The sequence below is a fragment of the Pholcus phalangioides genome, unplaced genomic scaffold, assembly GCF_987345545.1.
Source record: "Pholcus phalangioides strain wild (caught in Gottingen) unplaced genomic scaffold, Ppha-v1.0 ptg000014l_1, whole genome shotgun sequence".
In the NCBI taxonomy this organism is placed as follows: Eukaryota; Metazoa; Arthropoda; class Arachnida; order Araneae; family Pholcidae; genus Pholcus; species Pholcus phalangioides.
This window is the reverse complement of record NW_028301607.1, coordinates 5,760,763-5,784,583: the sequence shown is the minus strand read 5'-3', so window position 1 is coordinate 5,784,583 and position 23,821 is coordinate 5,760,763. Positions and strand designations below refer to the sequence as shown.

Sequence of the window (23,821 nt, the reverse complement as noted above, 5' to 3'; positions counted from 1 at the left end):
AAATTTTTATACGATCCCCCGTCCTCTAATTACCAGCTATAAAGTTGTCGCCCTGTCTGTTCTGAGCCAAAAAAAATTCCATGTTTCTAAATGCAATATTCACTGAGATATTTTATTTCAAAAATCGCAGAGAAGTTGAGAAATAACGGAAAAAATAACGGACACACACACAACGCTCCTTTCCCTCATTTTTATAGTGTCCTTTAACAACTTCTCTCCGATTTCGGCATTCGAATATCTCAGCAAATATTATTGCAATTAGAAACTTGGATTTTTTTTTTTTTTTTGATCTCAAGGGAGACAAGGCAATAACTTTATAATTCGAAGTTAGAGAACAGGGGAAGCGTACAAAAATTTAGATTTTTTTTTTTTACTTTTGTGACACCCTGTATTTTCACGCTCAAAACTGTTAAACGGTAGTTTTTGAGCACTTGTTGAGCAGATTGAAATCATACCTCTACGACGGTAGGTTGACGACATAAAGGCCGTGATAGCGCCTACAGGACATCGTGTAGGCTTATATTTAGTTTTTAATGAAAAAAATTTTTTATTTATTTATTATTTTTTTTCGGAAACAATTATTATACAAATACAACGCCACAACAGGCAAAATGCCCAACGAGGTGGCTGATAAAAAGATGCCCATAAAAATATGGATGCCATATATTTCAAAAAAACAGCAACCCAATTAAAAATGCAATTAACAAAAATTGTAAACAATATATACACGTGATAAAATGTTATACAACGCCCATAAAGAATACTTATGGTTGTCTTATTCTAAGAATGGATAGCTTCTCGATTTACCCCAACATGTTTATCATATTTCTTTTTAAACGTGTCAATTGTGTTACAATTTACTACCTCCGGGGGTAAGCTATTCCATTTATTAACCACCCTATTGGAGAAAAATTCCCTGCGACACCATAACCTTGCATTGTCCCTCACCAATCGATACTGGTGTCCCCTTGTAAAAGCAGTCGATTGGCGGTGTACTAAAAGTTCATGGTCTATCCTATCCATCCCATTGAAAATTTTGAACTCTCTTCGATCATATCTCCTCGACACCTGCGTTCATCCAATGTAAACATATTCAAAAATGAAGTCTCTCTTCATAACTCATGCCCCTAGTGCCAATAAGGACACGCGTAGCTCTTCTCGTCACCCCTTCAACCAAGTCTATGTCCCTCTCTGTAGGTATGGTCTCCAAAACCTTACAGCATGCTCAGGTCCAGGACGAACTAAGCCTCGAAAAAGCGGAAGAATGACTATAGGAGAACGCGAAGAGACCTTTTTGAAAATGAGACCAAGCATTCTATTCGATTTTTTGACCACCGCTGAACAATGTTCAGAAAACCTAAGCCGCTCGTCAATGAGAGTTCCCAAATCGGTGACACTAGTTGCATCCGGGATAGTGACGCCATTCAACTCGTAAGAGAACCGTGGGTTGCTTGAACCAAAATGAGCGACCATTAATTAATTATGAATATTTTCACAGTTTGTGTATTTGTGTTTTTTTCTACTTTTTTATTTAAATTCATTCAATCTATTTAGTATGACATAGTTTATGTATGGTTCACCAGAGCTTCTTATTTGTCTCTATTCAGAATAATGGAGCATAAAAAGATGAAAAAAGATAAATTTAGCCGAAAACTTTGATAATTTATAATTGTTATCCTACGTGAGAAAGATCGCGCTTAGGTTGCAATTCGTAGTCATTTTACAGGCCGCTGTGTGGACATTCTGCTAGGCACTCGTCGTGAGGATCCAGGTTCCAACCCCGTTGGCGTCAGAGTGGTGGACGGCTTCGGTTTCCTGCGACTTTCCGAATTTGAGGCGCTGATGCGAGTTGGTCTCCCATTTGAGAAAGACTCTCGGCAGAGAGCCGGCAGCAACACGGCAGTGCCGCTGTGGTGGTCGAGTGATCACAGTGACGGACTCCACCGTCGCTGCAGTGGTGGTTTGCTGAAGTTGATTTTCTGTGGTTCCCAACTTCGAGGTGCAAATGCGAGTCGATCTCCTCCCCTTCAAAAAGTCTCGCCACAGAGTGCAACAGACCTACAAACAGTACAAATATAATTCAGTCATAACACATCACTTCTGAAATATAGATGGCAGCACTGATGAAATCAAACACAACAACACTACATACGCACTCGGACGGTGTTGGTACACACACAGTTACACTTTCCGATACAACTCACTACGTAGTAAATCGCCCATAGAGATGGTGATAGACCTGAGTTGTGGGTTTGAAAGAAAGCATTACGACACTGACATAACACGAAAATTCAGACATTTACCGTCTTCACTTCAAAATACGTGACACAGATGGCAGTACACGACACAAGCAAAAGTCGGACAACATACATTAGTGTAATTTACATACATACACTCCCACAACACGTTCCGACGCGTGCCGGTCCGTTGGAAATTCCTGAGATAAATGTGTACGAGGTGCATGTTCGGTTAAAAAAGTACTAGTCATTTTACTGATTTAGGATCGATCAATTGGATAATTCTATCTTTTTTTCCTGCGACTTTCGACTCAGAAACAACCAAGTTCGACTGTATTTCTTCCTTAAGACAAATATTCCTATGAAGTTATGCACGTAACATAACGGGGATTTCAAGGAGGCAATTTGTGCACATGGAGCTCGAGGATTCTGTATCAAGGGGATCGTGTCGAGAGCCGTAACACTAGAATTTGCCCAAAGCTTTCCCCCCATACGGTAACTAATTTAATGAGCTCCCATATTTCTATAGAATTTGTAGTTCCTCTGAGAGAAACCACTTCACCAATAAGTCATTGTGTCCTCATTAAAGTTCACAAATGACTCTCTTGGAAGTAGAGCTACGTTACGCGATCTGCTCAAGCTGTGCCTTCACGTAAAATTATACTGTAGAGTGTAATAATAATCTGGAGTGTTCCATGTAAAGTTTATGGATACTTGTAAATTTCTACTCTGGATTAATTAACGGGTTATGCGCAAATACTCGAAAGGGATCTGATATCCATTGAGTGGCAAATTTCGGAATGGAATTATTATTAGAGTATTATTTTGAGAAATACAGGGTTATCATAATTAAAGTAGTGATTATGATTCACGTACTCTAATTTTTCTGAAAAACTGTTGATCCAAATACAGCCAAATTTCTACGATATCTTAATGATACCATGGGAGACAGATTTATGAAATTAAAAGAATATATATGTATAGTTCAACTTTTGCCCACCAGGTGAAAAAATTGAGTATTTTTATTGAGTTTTACGTTTTCTCATGGTCCATAATTGAATAATTATAATTGATAAATCATAGCCTTCATCGTTTTCATCATTGAATCATCATACTCTTCATCATTGAATCATCATACTCTTCATCATTGAATCATCATACTCTTCATCATTTCCATCATAATTATCATCGTTTCCATCATGCTCATCATTGTTTCCATCATGCTCATCATTGTTTCCATCATGCTCATCAAAAGTAAGTAGTCTTTATCGCACACTCTTTCGTCGAACAGTCAATTTTACAAAGTCATTTATTTTGAATGTTCAACATGGTTTCCAAAGGGATTCAAATCAAAGTAATTTCCAGGTTAATCGTGAAAATTAACCCTTTTTAGCCTGACGGTACTTTAAAGTACCACAGGTTAGATAATTTGTTTTAAACTAATTAATTATTTCATAATTTTTTTTGTCTTTAATTAGAACCAAAATGACTTACCAAATAATGTACATGATAACATTACATTTTCATTTTACTTTATTATAGTTTTCTTTTCATTCTACTTTTCATAACGGTGTCGGATATGAAGCGTTAAGTGTTAATATTTCCAGAATGAAGTTTTCTACCATTTTCGATAAGGTAGCATAGATCAAGCCGCGTGGAAATGTATTTGCAATAATTTTTATATATAAGAGTATTAGAATAATTTTAAATTTTGCAATTTCCGTAAACTTCAATAACCACCTCGGAACTAGAGTTGCAGCGCCATCTGCTGTGAAAAAAACCCTACAAAATATTCCATTTCAAAGGTGTTTTTGGTTTTGTAGAGGATGTTGGAAATTAGTGGATGAAATGTACTGAAGAATTTGAATTTTTTTTGAAGAAAAAATATTTCAATTAATTCTTATACGATATTTTAATTTTATTGGCAGGAAAAATTAGTGGTGTAGTTTAATTTCCCTCACGTCCGTAATGGTTGAAAGTAAAATCATGTTGCTATAGCTGCAGATTGTGTGACCTGCTTCTGTGATGACATTTGCCTGCTTATAGCCAGATAAAAGGTTAATTTCCATTATTCACTTTCATCTCTTATTAAAAAAATGAAAATGAAGGGAATGTGGAAAAAAAAAGAGGATTTGAGGAAGATAAAATTTATGGAATAAATGCTGAAATTTTTATTTTCGGAATCGATTTAATTATCTCGAATCATCAGAAAAAACAAGTTTCTTGAGAAAATGTAAAAAATATATATTTTTTTTTAAATTAACCAAATATTTGTTGAAAAACTGGGCAAATGTTCGCCGGTAAATGGTTAATTCGCGTAAATGTAGAATTCAATTAATTTTGTGGGGCATAAATTTTAAAATATCTCTCTCTCTTAATTTTTCTTCTAAAAAAAAATCTTTTAATTCTTTTATCTTTCCATCAGTACCGTGTTTATGCAAAACCGAAATTAAATAGAAATTCGAGAAGATTGTTTTCCACTGAATTTCGGTAAATACTTCACGAAATCCTAGTATTTAACTATTCTCTGTCAAATTCGGGTTAAAAATATTTAATTGAGGTGCTGAATCAATTATGCATTAACGTAATGAGTTAGTTTACCTACTTAACTAATTTCCACCGCTAATGCATTCCAACTGTACAATTCCAAAACAAACCTTCCTAAAGTCGATATCTCTTTTGCAAAAATGCATACAGACACTCTGCTCATTTATTATTCTATTATATATATTTGATGTTTGAATTTCCATTGATTAAAAATTCACTTTACTCAACTTTAGTTCCTCTTCCGCTAAAAAAATGGAGACTAAGGTTACTTAAAATTAATCCTTGTTTATCGAATCGTTCAACATTATTTTCAAACAGTTGAAATTGATTGGATACCTACCAAATATTGCGTGGTAATTAATCTTTTGGTTGAAGAATGGATCAAACTCAGCAATGAGGGAATTAAACAAGCTGTTCGTTATTTAACTGCATTAAGAGCTCAAACTAAATTTGTTAGCCGTGAACATAACACGATCGTTTAGTGAAAAGAAGAGAACCCTTCTATTAATTCCGAGATGCACATCCATTTGCAAGAAATAAACCACGCATCAAGAAGAGAGCTTCGGATTTGGCCGAAACTTGGTTTGTGTAATTGTCGTAGTGAAATGTGTGAAGGATTACTAGAGCCCGGTAGTTTAGGCACTAAAAATGGTCGACATAGGCTGCCTAAAAATGCCAAATGACAAAAATGCAAAATTCTTTCGGTAATTCTTACGTGAAATACGGTTTTGTTTATTGCGATTTGTAGTAGCCATTTGTTTGCACACCTTCAGCAAATCACATTTAGAGCAATGAATTGTAATTTTGTTTCTTCAAAATTTAGCGATATCCCGTATTTAGGATCGAAATTCCCTGCATTCTCTACGATGATGTATGATGAATCTAAGTATGGAAGTAAAATTTTATTTGAGCCCGTATGGATATTACTGCTGATATCAATGATAACGGGTGAATAACTTCATCGAGTCTTCCTGCAGTCCACCTATGCTATCGTTGCGTACTGTAGGCTGAGAAACGCTAGTATAGCATATACGAATGTTTCGATGTTAACTATCGACAAAAGGGTGTTTTAATTCTAACAATGTGGTAGAATCTGATGGGTATATGACAACTTGAGACATATTATTTCTACATAAGAAAGTTTCTTTTTCTATGGTGAAAGGTAGGAGACCCCGTTGATGATGGATAATTCAATGGATGAAATCAGTGAGAAAAATACATGAATGAGAATTGTTCGCTTTAGGGGAGCAGCTTTAATAGGAAATTAGAAACCAGTGCAGGAAATGGTCACAAAAAATTGAAGCAGGAATTCTTGATTTTTGATTCATTAAAATAAATCCTGAAAATAAACCCTAATGCATCTTTTTTGTAGAGAAAATTAATATGGCATCGGACCATACAGTAAAACTCGGTTTTAACGACACCTCGAATACAACGTTAATATTTGGCGGCACTCAATTCCTATGTATAATAATGTTAATGAACGTTCATACAACGTCGATGAAAACTTAATTACCATGGATATAACGACACATTTTACGTCACTTTGACTTCGTTTCCCAAGAAATTCCTGAAAATTTCCCAAAGAATGTTCTTTCGTCTTCGGCAAAGTTTGCTTCAAATAAAGTGCAAGAATCAGGGTTGAAAAAAAAAACGCTTGCATAATTTATAAATCTGTTATCATGAGAATATGAATTGTAAATACAAAAATCCAGGCATATTTGCCATGTAGAACTTTTTTTCTGCCGCAAAATCGTTTTGAATTACTTGCAAACTTGCTGAGGCAAATAAATTCCAGTCAAGGGTTATTCATAGGCAATAATTGGCACACAATTTCGCCGAATATTCACACAACTTTTAGCAAGAATTGCTGATGTTGTAGCCGAGATTGTAGTGTTATTTTGCACAAAAAAAAAGTTACCCCCCTCCCTTCCCGAAAAAATTCTCCGTATGCCTATGCCCGTGTTTATATGATCCCGATTTCCCGTATTTTTCCCAAAACAGTAAGGTTACCCTAATAATAGTGAAATACATTCGAGTACATTTATAACATTCACCGTGAATATAGCATACGGTTTTGCAATTCCCGAATTCTGACCCATTCACTTCCATATATTTTTACATCTGTTATTACATACCCTGTTTAAAACATACGCTGCGGCTATTACAAACCTAAAACACTCTCTTTATCTAGAAAATGATTCGAAAACAACATAATTCAAACAGAAACCTAGAAAAATGATGTGCAAAAACTGGCAATATTTGTTCAACATGGTATTTTTGCATTCACAAGTGGTATCTCGAATTTTTTTTCACAGAAAGAAGTGTCATAAAATAATTAAGAATTTATTGCCAAAATAATTACATCAACAACGAACAGATAGCCTGGTAATGTAAATAATAAATGTAAATTGTCTACGGCTAAAAACCACCACCTGTTAGTCACAAATATAACTATTCTAACAATTAAAAAAAAAATGTTATTTTTAAAATACAGGGTGTCCTGTAAGTGCTAATGCGGCCTTTTAATCATCAACCGTAGAGGTATGATTCTAATTCAAAAAATGCTCAAAATATGTTCAAAAATTACTCTGTACCAGTTTTGAGAGTGAAAATGCAGTGTATCACGAAATAAAGAATTTAAATTTTTATGCGGTCCCCCTTTCCTCTAACTTCCAATAAGAAAGTCGTTGCCTTGTCTTTCCCAACGGAATAAATTTCATGTTTCTAAGTGCTACATTCGCTGAGATATTCGAATTCAAAAATCGGAGAGAAAAGTGGGAACGGACAGCAAAAAACCAACGAACAAAGTTTTTCCCCCTCGTTCATGAAATTCATGAAAGAGTTGCATGGAATATGCTCTTGAAATTATTGAATGTTAACATTCTTCTGCTACTTTTTTGGATCATTTTGGTAGATGGCAGGGATAAACGATTGTTGTGTTCAGTAAACGCAGAAATACGCGCTTGTTTTAAAAGCATCAAATCTCTACCTACTGTGAGACTATGGAAAGCCCTTTGATTGGTGACAATTAAAGTTCATGAACATTAGTTGCTGTTTTTAAATTAATGGCAACTTTGAATGAAAATCATTAGCATAAACTCAAATAAAACCAGTTAAATAAATTAAGTTGAGGTAAAAGGTATGCATGTTTAATGCATCGTGTATTTGCTGTACTGCTTTGAATACTTCATTGCTGTACTGCTTTGAATACTTCATTGCTGTACTGCTTTGAATACTTCATTGCTGTACTGCTTTGAATACTTCATTGCTGTACTGCTTTGAATACTTCATTGCTGTACTGCTTTGCATACTTCATTGCTGTACTGCTTTGAATACTTCATTGCAGTACTCTACATACATAGAATATGCATTCATTTTAATCGATACAGAAGAATCCCGTTATTACGAACTCCAACAGACCAGAGAAAAATCACTTCGTTATAAAGGAATTTCAGGGTTTTGCATTGTTACGATGTAAACTTATTTGGGGAATTAGAGAAGGTTTCCGTCAAAACGAGATTTTCGCTATAATGGTATTCGTTAAAATGGGATTCGACTGCGTCTCCTGAGGGATTTTGGGAAATTATTCTCAAAATCCCTCGGGTGATATCAATTAAAATCGATATTCATGCTATATTGAATTTAATTACGTACTGCATAAGCTTGTTTTGTCCGAGACAGTGTCAATAATGAATTTTATGCATAAAAACAACTGTTATGTAAGCTGACTTTAAGACCTTGCTTGTAACATACACGTTGGTTATAACATACGCTTCCCGAATCACCGAGCGGGTAGCTTATAAGCGAACTCGACTGGAACTTCATTTTTGTAGGTATGTATTTATTGGCATCCAAGTGTACTTTTCATATTTAAAATTCCTTGGGGAAACGAAACGCGTCAACCTTGGTTATAACGACCTAAATTAAAGAGGTTTTCTATGTCGTTTTAACCGAGTTTAATCGTATTTTCGAGGATCACGGTGTATCTTATGAGCTAAGCACACCGTAGTAGAGGTCTTCAACCTTTCTCTAGCCGCGAACACTACCTGTACCCATCATCAAAAGAAGAGCATCCTCACGGTAAGTTTGGCATACGAATGCATGAGAAATCAGGATAATTTCAATCCTCGTTTAATTGGAACATTGATCAAGTGCTCGCGACCACGAAATCGCACACGAGAATCGAGCACTGTGGTGCTCGCGAGTAACGGGTTGAAGATGCCTGTCGCAGAGCTTAAAGCAACTAATGCTCAGTAGTAGCGAGAGAAACATGTATTCGCATCCGGAATACGTGCCTCTTGCTCCAGGCAAAGAAGACCAAGTCGACTCTAGTGTTAAACTAAATTTTTTTTCCCGTACAAAACTGTCACTTCTACAGCGAAAACTTCGATTTCCTCCCGGAGAGAAGAGGAGATTGCCCCCGAGGAAACTTTTCCAGTTCTCATCTCATTATTTCGCACTCCCAAACACAAGAGCATCTTTCCTGCATTTTTGTTTTTCAACCCGCTCCGGAGTCATTCCAAATACAAAAGAACACTCGGCGGGGGGGGGGGGGGGGGCGTCGACTGGCATTTTTCTTTTCCCATTTTTTGTCCAGTTTCCTCCGCCGCATCTCCTAACTCAACGGAACTGCCCCCTAGTGGCGAGATTATCCACTAAGATGATGCATTCTTCTCCGAGCGATGTCAGTTTACGGATCAACGTGCAAAGACGACGGGACGGCGAGAATCTCGTCGACAAGACAGCATCTGACACGGGTCTTCGGATAAGTTATGTCACATACCGATTCGTCAAAATTGAGCTCAAGGTGTTTTACTTAGGAGTAGTCATACTGCAATCCGTCCGTTGTGCTTTTTGTGAGGATATCACAAGTGGTGAGTACTGTTCGAAAAACACTATTTTATATGGATTTCTGTGAAAGTGTTGAGAAGTTGGAAACTTGAAAGTTGTAACTTTTCCAGCGATAAAAAAAATTATTTCTATATTGAAAGTCACTAGTGTGAAAACAAGAATTGTGGTACAGTGGAACCTCCAATAACGTACACTTTTCTGATCCCCGACCCCGTTGAATAGGGCTTTAATGTATTTCACTCCCCGTTAGCGGACACTCTCGAGTGGACTGTAAAATCAGTCAAACTCTAATTTTGTTCCAAACTCTAATTTATTAATTTTTGGTCATAAACCGAGTATTTATCATATTCATTGGTGATTATGTATTATCCCAAGTTCATATTGGTAAATATGATAATGCGTCGATTAATTAGTAGATTAACTGAACATAACTGTGGTACAGGATGCGGATTCCGAATGATAATGTCTGTTTGGTTTGTTGATATGTGTGGGAAAGGCAACAACATTACAAGACTCTAATAATGTTTTTCCATCTTCACACATATTCTAATTTAATTTTATCGGACTCTCCAAATTTATTTGGAATATTTAAGCATAATCTCTAAAAGTGATAAATGCAGTGAAAAAAATAATGACACTTTATCGAGACGATTGGTGATTATTCATAATCATCGGTATATCACACAGTGACAAAAACATTTTAACATAAAAATGTATAGGAACCGATTGCGACAGAAGCCAAACTTCGTATGAATGTGGAAGTCGTATAAACGAGGTTCCACTGTATATCGTACTTCCCCATAGGTGTCTGCTACCGAGAGTCTCTAATGCATTTAAAAGTTACTTAGAAATGCGTAAATATCGTATTAATGTCACATTTAATGAAATAGATGTAATTATTAATTTAATCAAATATAAGATTGACACAACAATTAATATACATCAACCACTATATGTAAAATATTTTTATCGTGTAATTGATTTAAAATTAATGGCAAAAAAATTACCAAGTTAAGACTTGGACAAAAAATTTAGCCTTGAGAGCGGGTACTGGCCTCAAAGTATATCCAAGTTGTCTTCAGTACTTAAATTTAGTTATTTCGTTTTTGTTCTCGGTTCAACCGATAGGGGACGCTACTTACGCAATGAAAATAAAATATATTTTGGAAAGAGAAAATTCAACTGCCCCCTGTGCTGGATATCGAACCCACGTCCTTTCATCTTCCGGGTGAACGCCCTAGACTACAGAGGCAACAAATATCTCAATCTTTTCCTTGGAGCTCGTGTGCACTGAACGGGACCTTATATGGACGGTCGGACCTAACTCAGTGCACCTGTTCAGTGAAATTTTTCATATTTCTGAGAAATATGCGCTCATCTGCTCCTGTCTGTAACCGCGTACGATTCATCGTAAGATTTTTAGTCACAAGGGGGATACGGGCTCTTTCAATTTGAGGGCGGGGGCACATGGGATCAGATAAATAGGCGCGTGCTAGACCAGGTCGATAAGATACTCGCCTAAAGTACTAAAGGATGTTTAGAGCTGTCGCGAGTTCGATACCCGGTTCGTCCTTGTGAGAAAACTCTCCTGATACAGGGTACAACAGAAACGGCGACGTGACAACAGAAAAAATCGCTACCGCAGGGGAGCGCACCAACCTCTCGATGAGTATAGAAAACAAGCCCGCCGTTCGGAATCGGCAATAAATTGTAGGTCCCGGTCTAATTAGCCCTCGTATGCAGAAAATGGCCGTGGTGCCACAAAAATGATCAATGATCGGATAAACATTGAACGGTGGCGGATTGTTGTTCTCCAACCTTTCGCCTATGCCAATAATACAAATTTTTGGGGAAACTGGGGTTGCCTCTACCGTGGTCCCGCCTGTATCCGCCTATGTATAAAGTAGTAATTTTTTATAAGGCGGGTGCGGGGGTGGTTTCTAGTTCCTCCTAACCAGATCATGGCCGCCGCTGTGTCTCAATGAAGATGTAAGCCGATAGGTAATCAACGAAGCGCTGGACCATGCTGGGAAATGTGCGCGTATATGCTGTAAACCTAACATGAAGTTTATTTTTTTATAATGCTTTTTATTTCCCTGCCATCAATTTTTCTAACTATAATGAAGAGCTGATTTATTGTTTTCATCATGGCAAAAAACGGTTCAATTTTTTTCAACAACTTGATAAATACGTTTGACAAGCTCCTGTATTAATGGGAACAAGCTCTTGTATTAATGGTCAACCGATGTATAGGGTAAAGTTTATTATGACAGAAATTTGGCGACTAATGAAATTCTAGCCAGTTGGTTTCTACGCCATTATATAGGGTGATACAGACCCCCTATTAAAAAGTCTCGCCAAAGAGCAGCTGGCCTACAACGGTTAATTATTCAATCATTGCACTTCACTCATAGTTAGGAAAACTGGTGGCAGATGGCAGCACTACACATAACAAGCATTACACAGAAACAAACTTCGTCAGATTTCACTACACGTACACGCACATTCCCGCATGTACCAATTCGTTAGAAGTTCCGCAGAGGAATATGGACGAGGTAAATGTGTGGGGTTTAGTAGTAGTAGTAGGGTGATACAGAGAATCACCCCATATGAAAGTAATGTAGTTTTTCTATTTGATAATGAGATAACGAAGGAAAGATGTTCAATATAACTTCTCTTAGTGTACAAGGGTCTTGTACCCATGGCCCGCGCACCATTTTTAGAAAATTATTTAGAAAAACGATTGATTTCACCAAAAAAGAATCGCTAAAATGAGCTCCAGTCACTGAAATCTGTACTACTGTATTTAGAACTGCGGCGATACTTCCCAGAATCAATAGTAATCCTGTGCATTTGATACATTAAAAGGGCCGTCGTAAAGAATTCGGGGGAGGGGGAGTCTGAACCAAAACAGTTTGAGGCCTATGATTTCATATAGGCTGCATGTATCGGGAGACCAAATTCGGAATCCAAAAGGTGTACTTAATTACAGAATTTACCTGAGTGCTAAAAAAAACACCTTAATGAAAGAAATAATTTTAGAATTATTTCAAAAATAAAAACAATTTCATAATTGATGAAAATTTTATAATTAAAAAAATTGTTGCAGAATTACTGAAAAGAAATATTTCCAGAACTTTGCAGATAGAAATAACTTCAGAATTGTCAAGATTAATTGCAGAATTGTTAAAGTAATAATTCATGGAAAAAATTAACAATTTTTGGAAGAAATGATTTCATAATTAATGAAATTCTAGAATTAGTGAAAAAATAATATCAGAATTATCGGGACAAATTCCAGGTTAAATAAAAATGATTAAAAAGAATTAATTGAGATGAAAGGAAGTATTTGCAAATAAAAAAACGTTCAATTTCAATATAATAAATGAATTCAGAGTGAATAAAAGTGCTCAATAAGTTTAGCAACCGAGAATACCGGTTGGTAATTAAGTAATTTCAACTATTAAATTGAATAGGAAACTCAAACTCCTAATATTCAAATTATCCAACAATACGAATTAACCAAGTTAACCTGTACATTCATTTATGTTCTGAAATCTCAAAAATGTTGCAGTAGTACGGTATATATCCTTAGAAATAAATAAAACAGTAATAAAATAATAAAGGCATTATAAGAAAATCCGATGTCTTTACACATAATCCGCTGATATTTACACACACAAGCAGGGAAATATAGTTTTATTTTATTTTCGGTGATGTATTGACGACGATGTTTTTGTTGGCGATGTTTTGACGTGCGATGTTTTTTGTCATGGCGATGTTTCGACGTGTGATCTTTTTGTCACCGCGATGTATTGACGACGATGTTTTGACGTGAGATGTTTTTGTCACGGCGATGTTTTGACGTGCGATTTTTTTGTCACCGCTATATTGACGACGCTTTGACTCACGACGTTTTGACGTGCGATTTTTTTGTCACCGCTATGTATTGACGACGATGTTTTTGTTGGCGATGTATTGACTCGCGATGTTTTGACGTGAGATGTTTTCGTCACGGCTATGTTTTGACGTGCGATGTTTTTTTTCAGGGTGATGTTTTGATGTGCGATCTTTTTGTTGCCGATGTTTCCACGCGATACCGTCCCACGGGCTTCCTGGAAAGTTTAATTTGGCTGAGAATGTCTGAACCGTTGAAAACACCTGTTCTAGTATAATGTTTGAATTCTTGCAAAAAAATGTTCCAAAGCAATTCGAATGTAGAAATAGTCCGCTCTTATATTTGATACCTTTAACATGGTGAAAAACTATGTTCTAATGGAAATATCATTGAAAAATAATATTTAACTATTGATTTATTTCAATGTTTTTACACATGTTTTTGATTGTGTTTTCTATCCTAAGCTGATATGAAGTTTTACATCTTGGAATTAATTTTTTTGTAAATTTTCAAATAAAATGCATTAAAAACAGCTCGCGTTCATGATAAAATACCATGACATCAATGCAATTGAATAAAAATTGATTCAAAGTAAAGGAAACTTCAGTTCATGAAATGATGAAAATGTTGAGATTTCGTTCACTAAGTATCATTCGGAATAAAACTTTTAGAATTAAATTTTGTTTCAATTTTTTAGAGTTTAATTTTAAATAGGATTGAATCAAAGAAATTTTAAACTTTCTCTTCATTTCTTGAACTGAACAGTTTCTTTGATGCAGGGTGCATAGTAAACGGGGGGGGGGTAGGGCATTTTACTGGCGAACAGTTGATCCTAAAGATATACTTACAATAAAAAAAACAAAATTCCAAATAACGTATATGGTACTCAGACATATCATTCATCTTTCGTGAAAAAACAACGTTAAATGCGGAAAACCCGTTTTACCAGCATTTAATGCTGTTTTCCTCAAACATTTTTCCGTTCTTCGAATATCTCAGTAAATATCGCACTTGTCAATAACAAAAAATTCCATGTTTCCATCAGGAGAGACAGGGCAACAACTTCTTAATTGGGTTTTAGGGCACACGGGGACTGAATGAAAAGTTAGTTTTTTTTTAAATTTTTAATAACAATCCCTTAAAACAAATATGTCATGAATGACGTATCTGAATACTATACATTATTTAAAAACTTTCCTAATTGGAAGTATACGTCTACGGTTCACCAGTAAAATGTCATACCCCCCTGTTTGCTATGCACCTAATATATATTTTGAATCAATATATATTCAATTACGTTGATGTCATGGTATTTTATCATGCACTCAAACTGTTTTTAGGGGGTTGGGTGCACGCGAATTTTCCAAAAAACACATTTATGAATTTTTAAATACTATGAAATTTTCTGTGTTCAAGTTTTTGTCCTGCTCTGTACTAGAAATATTTCCAAAATATTCTAATATGAACTGCTGTCAGGCATTACACGTGCTAATGTTTTTCACTAAAATGCGTTTTTCCTCAAAAAACTAAGTTTTTTGTTAGATAAGGGAACTTTTTTCGAAAAACCATTCATTCAAATGTCTTGAAACTTTGCGTGTCTCTCAACACTACGGTTTTATGTACTTTTACACGAGCTTTTAGGATTTTAATTGCTGGTTATTTTTTCCTCGAATTTTAACTCCAACCAACATGTAACTTTTTCAAAAATTTGTCTGTATTTTGTGCCATAAATTTTTTTTTGAGAATAATTTTAACAAAAATCCAATCCTCGTGTTAAAGTATGTAACACCATAGTATTGAGAAACATACAACGTTTCAAGGCATTTGAATGAGGGGTGTTCGAAAAAATATTCCTCATCTAACAAAAGACTTAGTTTTGAGAAAAACGTATTTTAATGGAAGGCGTTAGCACGTGTAATGCCTGCCAGCAGTTTATATTAGAATGTTTCAAAAATGTTTTTAGTGCAGGTAAAACTTGAACACAGAAAATTTCATAGTATTTAAAAATTGGAAAATGTGTTTTTTGGAAAATTTGCTTGCACTAAAGACCCTTAATGCCTTTTCTTTGAAAAAATTTACATAAAAATCAAGTATCCAAGACATGCAAAACTTTATACCAGCGTAAGATATCACATACAGTCAAGAACATGTGTAAAAAAATTTAAATAAATCAATAGTTCGAGGGTATTTTTAATAATATTTCTATTAGAGAGCATAGAGTTTTCACCGTGTTAAAGGTATCAACTCCCCTCACAAGATGACGATTTCTTTTTTAATAACATCCGAATCATTTCGTTGTAAGTTCCCGGAATCGTTCGTTAAGTGGAAATATTACGAGGAAAAAATAGAGTGTAGTCCACTCTCCAGACACAATTAGTGATCCATTAGCGTTTGATTTACGACCAATTCGAATCGCGTGAGAAAAAAGACATCTGGCGTTCGGAGGTCGAGTGATCGCAAATGTTCCCTCCCGACGTTTATGAGGCAAATTGCAAGTGCTCTTAAGATATTGAGATTTATGCGTCTAGCGGTAATTCCCATCGAGACAAAGTGAGCTAACAACCAAGCTAAAGAAAGATGAATCTAAGTTGTACCAGAAAAGAAGCTTAACAAGTAAATAGCTTCGTTTAACTTCGTTTGTTACAGCCATGGGCTCTTAAGCTGTGGGTCCCGATTCAAACTTGATTCATAGGAGCTTCCGAGACAGGTAGCAGAAATCCACTTAGAGCAAAAGAATATTGAGCCATACATCACAACCTGGACTTAATTCGCAAGGGCAAAATGAGTCCTACCTATAGTCCTATTAGAAATGCACGTATTCTATCACTGGTATTACCAATTTCAAAAAGTAAATAGTCTCATGGGTCGTAAAACCGATCTTGTTGATTTTCGGTCGCGGCTGAAAAAGGTTAAGGGCCCCCTTTGTTTAAACAAGCCCAGTGAGTTAGTTACCTTTTTACGGAACAGAACAGACCGAGCACAACCAGGCTTTCACTTCAGATTTTCGCTTGAACCAGGTCCACACTCGCGTCCATCCTGGCCCAATAGTCATTCGCAAATATTTTGCTTTGCTTCCAGACAAATTTAAGACGCCAACGCGTGTTGTGACTGTTGGCGTTCTTTGACCAGTGTGTTGCCGGACTGATTTAAAGATCGGGAAAGAAGAGTGCTGAAAAAAATGACCGTGGTGTAACAAAAATGATCGAATCATCGGGAAGAAAGGTGGCATCTGGAACGTTCTGGTCGTTCTCTTCGACCATCCTTCCAGCCTCCAACATTTGAGGATCATTGTCATTGGTGAAGCGGCCACACTGCTCACCCATGACCTACCTTGAAACTTTTTGAGCTAGGTTCGACACGGGTGTGGCCCTGGCTTTACTCGACATAAGCTCATTGCCCGCTGTGATGACGGAGAAAATCTTGAGTTACAAGGAGAAAAAAAAATAATGATTTGGGTTCTATCTCGGGACCTAAAAAGACCCCTAGTCATGTCTGTGCATTCATATACAATAACAAAAAAAAAAAAGCATGTGCGAGGGCAGGCAAATAAGGAAAATAATCAGGTGATACAAGGAGTGTGGAGGGCCCTTATTTTAGGGTGCACCATCTACAATATAGGTCCTCAACCTTTTTCTAGTCGCAAGCAAACGTGTTGTGAACCAAACGAAGTTTTTTTTGGTGTAATGCTTTTGTCATAATGCTGCTATCTGCCATATATTTTGCGAACTATAGAGTGAAGTGTAATGATTGAATGTTTGTAGGCCTTTTGCTCTCTTGTTTTAGCGGGACTTTTTAACGGGAAGATCAACTTGCATTGGCGCCTCGAAGTTAGGAATCACAGGATACCAACTTCAGCCAAGCACCACTGAGAGCCGGTGATGGTCGGACCTAGAAAACGCAAAAAAAAAAAAAAAAAAAAAAATTAAGCTGCCCGCCACTGTGTCCCCAACGGAGTTCAACCCTGGATCTTCGTGATGAGAGTTCAGCACGATGTATTAGATTGACTCTGTGATCCATTCCTTTGAACATCTGAAAAACTTATATTGTATCTGCCAGCGGTATTCCATGACAACATACTTGAGGAATCTAGCCCATAAGATCTTAACCTTTTAATTTCGACGGACCTTTCGTGCCCGTAACACGAAGTACGTGCATCCCCTATGACAGTAGTTCTTCATCCTTACATCTCTTGCCCTATTCATGGTTCGTGTGTGGCTACTCAAACCAATAACCCCCTACAATCACCGACAAATTTTTTCAAATCATAAATCCCCAGCTCACCGCGACGCCCATAGGAGCCTCAACGCATACTTTGAGAAATACTGCCGAAGTCAATAAAATGAAAACCATTGCCCCTTTTTGCGTGAGTTTTCCTCATTCAAACTCATAGACCCGCTGAAATCTCTGCTAGGATCCTGAAGGGGGTTAAAAAGAAACCCCCTTCTCTAGCCCCCTCTTCCATAGCTTAGATTAGTAATACTCGCAAATGGTAACCCTTCTTAGTACCCTACGGCTACAGTAATTGAAAATGTTCGGAGGGATAGGATGTTAGGTTCTAAAATTTGAATTGGCATCTTGAGTGTATGTTGAGAATTTTCGGGAATTTCAAGTAAGAAATTAAAGTATGGGGGGGGGGGTGGCCCACATACTTCAAGCTTATGGCTACGTCTGCTCTCCTTCAACAAAGTTCAATATACCGCATCAAAAATTTCTATTTTAAATCGGTGTGGATAAAGACGCAGACAAAAAAAAGGACATGATTGGTCTGGTATTGAAAAAGGGAAGCCCTGATGATGGGGAATCCGTGGTGATGAAGCCTGGTTGTGTCCGATTCGTACTGTACTGATCATTGAATCCAAGCTATGCAGATATTATTTCCCCACACCTATCGAATTCCTCTGAAACGAATCATAAGTTACTTGTACGATAATGTTGAAGGCACGTTTTACGATGCGTGTGTAGAACCGATTTCCCCACTTGGATGGAAGTTAATTCCACGATCAATATTGCATTGCATATCATCTACAGACCGATAAGCCTTCTCTATGTGAACTCTGAGAAAACATCACCATTCACCCATCATAATTTTCTATAAACGTTTGTGTTCATTCTGAAAGAAAAGCTTATGGCTGGAAATTCGTCCATCAGTCTGATTGTCTTTCAAATATACAGGGTGAGTCCATAATTCCCCTTGCCTCTATTTAGTGGGTGAACTGTTGTGTGTGTTTGATCCTAGAGAGAGGAATACATTCAATTAGAAAAATCCTCCACCTAATGGACAACAGAGTATATATGTGCATTCATTTTCCATATGAATGAATTGCGTGATTAAATACAATATATATGATTACGTGTGGATAGATTGAATGCGATAAATACGGGTAGTAGCGTTCAGTATATACACTGAAGTGCCAAAAGTCATGGGATACCTCTTAATATCGTCAGGGACCTCCTTTTACCCGGCGAAGTGCAGCAATATTAAGAGGTATTCCATGATTTTTGGCACTTCAATGTGTGCAAAGCTATGCCTTCAGTTAATGAGGAGAGAGAATTAGAAATATTTACACTTTTTTACGAAGCTAAACCAATTCACTGACCTATGTCAGGCTAGTATGTTCATTAGGTCGAAGAAACCACCACATCTAACGCGCAGAATAATGCGAAATGCCTCTCGTGGAAATAGTGATTATTAGGGATACGTAAATTTCGCAAAAAAATAATTTAAATGATAAATTTCGCATTTATTCGCAAAAAACATTGAGGTTAGAAATTTCGTATTTGTTCCCAAAGAAATTTTATTTTTTTTACAAAAAAATAAAAATCTCATTTTCATGAGGCCCCTCTGCACTTGAGGTTTCTGGGCCGTGCTCAGTCGGACCCATCTATTAAGAGGACACTGGTTGGATGTCATGCGTAAAGTAAATTTATTTTAACTCTTTCCTGCTGCTGTGTCTTCAGCAGAATACTGTGCCATTCATCCATTCCAACATACAGTAAAATCTCGTTTATCCGACCTTCCGTATTATCCGACGTCCCACCGGAAAAAAAAAAATCAAGCACCAACTGTTGAGCTTTCAGAATTTCATAACGACGGAGTTAAGGCTCTAGAAACTGCAAATAAATACATTGAGCAACAAGAAGAAACTACAGGAATCGACATAATGATGCTGCAAAGATGGCGAGATTTGGCAGCGAATAAACGGCACTCGTCAGGAGAAAGCAGACTACGATCAAAATTTTTTTCTAAATTATCACAGGCCTGAACTTTTTAAGTACTGTATTTAACTTAAATATTCTGTAACAGTAAGTTCATTTTCTCACTTAATTTTTTCTGTTGTTTTGCTGTGAACATGATTATTAGGTTCGTAATGTGCAAAATTATAACATAGTTTGACGTTTAATAGGCTTTTCCTCAACATCTCTGTATTATCCCATGTTCTGCTGGCCCGTTTATGTTGAATGAGCGAGACTCTACTGTACTAATTTGTCAATTTTTTTTTGTCGTAAAATTGCCCTTGAAATTTGAGCCCAAAAGATTTCAAATCTACGAACTTACTCATTAAAACATGTGCGAATGGAAAGTTTGACCCTTTCAAATGGTCGATTAGAATAATTCTCCTACAGAACTCCGAAACAAAAGCAACTGAACCAGTATTTTAGGAGCTAGAATTTCATTGTCAAGACTTATTTGGAAGAAAGAAACTTATGCTGGAGTAATTGTCTTCATATTTATTGAGAAAAGCAGCAGCAATATACACGATATTCGCTCAGATGAATGACACTTTTGAACCACGAATTCTGCCTGGTTACTACAGGCGTCGGGAAGCATTTTGCTGCCAGTAATAGCCCTACTTATACAGTGATACTTTTTCTCCTTTTTGGTAGCTTAAATACGCGCTGCTCATTTTTCTGGAGTGCAAGAAAAGTTATCTTCGTGCCCTGGCCACAACAGAATTGAATTCTTTGCATTCTTTAATGAATGCGTCACCCACAAGATTCACTTTATGCGCCCAGCATTTGTAGTGCAAAATGTTATCACCAAGAAGTGTTTTTAATAATTTGAAGCACGCAGTCGTGTAACGCGCGGAGTTTGATACTAGATCCTTTATTTTCGCATTCTTTTAAGGCATCAATTATAGCTCGGAAACACACGGAAGAATAACGAATTTAAATTATCGAGATTTTTCGCAGAAAAGTAGCAAAATTCAAAATTTCGCATTTATCGCGGTTATTTCGTGAATACGAAATTTACGTTTTCTTAATTGATTACGTAATCGTTTTTATTTCATTTGATCGAATATTAAGAAAGCTTTATTACACAAGAACTGCTAATACGCATCAATCACTATGTACATAATATTTTAATGAGATGAAATACTTGAAGTATTAGCTAATATGTTTTCAACTTAAAATCGGACAGAAAAACTTGGACTTAAAAGAGGGTACTGGCCTCGAAATATCAAAGTTGTCAATACATTGAATCATTTTATTTTTGTTCTCTCATGCGCTCATAGAGGCCGCTAGCTTTCTCAATGATAATTAAAAACCTTATGTAATTGGTTATAATTCATTTATAAGTTATGTAATAATTGAATGTGATTTTCATTTAATTCTAACGTCTGATTTATTCCAGAAGCTTTATTAATATTCATCCTTCATCAGTTTTTCAATATGTAAACAGAACAATTGGTGTTAAACATGAATTCTTCCCCACATAATCGAATACCCCGTTTATTCGGATTGAACCGTTGATATCCGTTTAAGCAAGGCCGACTGCTTTTCTCAAGGAGAAACTAGTAAACCCTTGAGTCTCTGCAAATGATTTTTACCCATTAAAAATCAATGCGAGTAACTTTACAATTTCGTGTCCACTACATAAAATTTCCATACAGCTGTACGTTTAAGCATTTTTAAGGCTGAAAAGCCACGGTATTATCTTCAGATTCAAGAAGTCAATTTTTCCTGTGTAAATTCTGTACATAAAGTAATAATTTCTGCTACGAATCCCAAAGATAATGGCTTTTCGGAAATTATTACAAAGGTTCTAGCGATAATAAAGTACGAGAAAGATATACTGTGTATTTTCCATGGAGATAAAACGTCCGATTCAATTGACTATGTTTCGTTAAAACTCCGTTTACTGAGAATTATTTTCTCATATATTCAATTTCGAGAATCATTAAATAACTTCAATATTTGGATCCCGATTTTCCAGAGGAAAGCAGAGCGATTTTCGATGGCGAATAAAATACTCTATTTGTCTTCACGCACCATTAAAGCTTTATTTGATGATAATAATCCAACGCTGGATACATTTTATATCGACCGGATATAATATAATGGATGCGTGAGTTGTTGTTTTATACCGTTTGCAATGGAAGCGAGTATTGTTTTCTTTTTCGGACGCTTTTGAAAATATTATTTTCGATTATAATATTGTCAGGATTATAATGTTTGGGGCTTTCTCGTGGATTTCATGCTGCGAATTAATTTCAAATTACCTTCATACGTTTGTTAAAAGGTGAAGCTTATCAATAATAACATCGGAATTTAATGAAACAATTTCTGTAAGAGAAATACAATGGTTCTAGTTGCATCCGCCTTGGCAATTATGAAGCTTATAAAGCGGTGAATATTTTGATAACATAACCGGAAGAAAATTATAATGGATTCAGGCTAATTACACACGATTTCATAGCTGGATAAAAGCTTTTAACATGAACACTCCTTACTTGAATACAAATAAAGCAACTTACAACTGCAAATGACATTGTGCCAATAGCCAAACCAATTGTTTTATAGCAATTTACTTCCTATATATATATATATATATATATATATATATATATATTGAGAGTTGATACTTATTTTCTTATTTCTTTCTCCCTAGAGGGAGAACGTTTTGGCTACTGGCAACCGTCGTTTACGGTTGGCATTACCAACTTATGGCATTACTTCTTACCTGGATGCAATTCATTTGGAGATTGCGATTTGGAGTTGCTCTACGAACCATTCATAAACACGAAAATCAATCAGCAATAGGAGAAAACAAATGAGTGAAGTAACGAAAAAATATATATAAACATTAGTTGTGACGCGATATTGCAAGGAGGGTACGAGCTTCCTATGCGTTTCTATGATAATTACGCACGCTTCCTATGCGTTTCTGATAGAACAAACGCATCTTACTAATGACTGGGGGTAAGGAAGCCTTATGCGTATTTCGAGCGACATGCGGGCTCCCAAAGATTTTAAAGGGGAACGGGACATTCCTGCGCGTGTTTCTATCGATGAATAAGACTCGTGTGTATGCCTAGAGACGATCAAACATATTATACCCATTTATGATACGCAAACTCCCTATGCGCTTTGGGATACGCAAGCTATCTAAAGTATTTCGAGGGGTGCGGCATTGTTTTTCAAAGTATGCCTCGCTAAAATTTAAGAAGTAGGCCTACGGAAGACTCGTACACGTTCTAGGAGTGATTAAGCCTTGTACGTTTATGTAGGGATATGCAAATATACACTACTATTCCAACAGCTAGGCAAGCTCTCTACGTATTTCAAAGGGCACGGAAGACTCGAACGCATGTCTAGAGATGAGCAAGACCCGTGCGTATTTCTAGTGGTAAGCAAACTTCGTACGCATTTCAAAGAGTACAGAAAACTCGTACATTTGTCTATATAAAGATAAACAAGACTCGTACGCATCTCTAGGAATAAGCACACCTTCTACGCTATTCGGTCGGTACTTGAAACATGAAAGGTTGGTTGTTAACCACTGCCCTACACGCACAAACTTGCTCATTATAATTTGATACCGAGCATATATTTTATCATATGGATCAACTAATATTCTTTTTCAAAGAATATTCTCAAAACTAATATTCTTTCAAAAAAACATAATCGATATTGTAAAGAAAAACACCACCTTCAATATCAGGATTCTGTGATAACTTCAGGATATTCTGTGATAAGATAACACAACTTTTTTGGAATCACAATATTGAATTTTCTCTCTCAGATAGGACGTTCTTTCTTCAACGGAATTCATATATTTTGGCGACAATTCCTTTCGCATGGTTAACATCATGGTTTTTGTTATTTAGAAAACAAACAAACAAAATGCATAGACTTCCGTTTGCGTGTGACATTTGATAAAATGACGAGATTTTCTTCTTAGGGAGGAAAATAACTTGTTTTTTCCCCTCCAGCGAGAGAAAATATTGGTTTCTTGGCTTCAATAAGAAGCCAGTGATTCAAACGGAATATCCCAGGAAAAATC

At 36.3% G+C, this 23,821-nt stretch overlaps 1 protein-coding gene across 1 annotated transcript in view; it reads left to right on the top strand.

Annotated features, from left to right (window-relative positions):
- Positions 1-9,447: 9,447 nt before the first annotated feature.
- Positions 9,448-23,821, top strand: part of LOC149078028 (uncharacterized) — a 143,962-nt gene continuing 129,588 nt past the window's right edge. The window contains exon 1 of the mRNA XM_089242089.1: positions 9,448-9,661. Coding sequence (XP_089098215.1) covers positions 9,448-9,661 — 214 coding nt within the window. The remainder of the gene's footprint in view (positions 9,662-23,821) is intronic.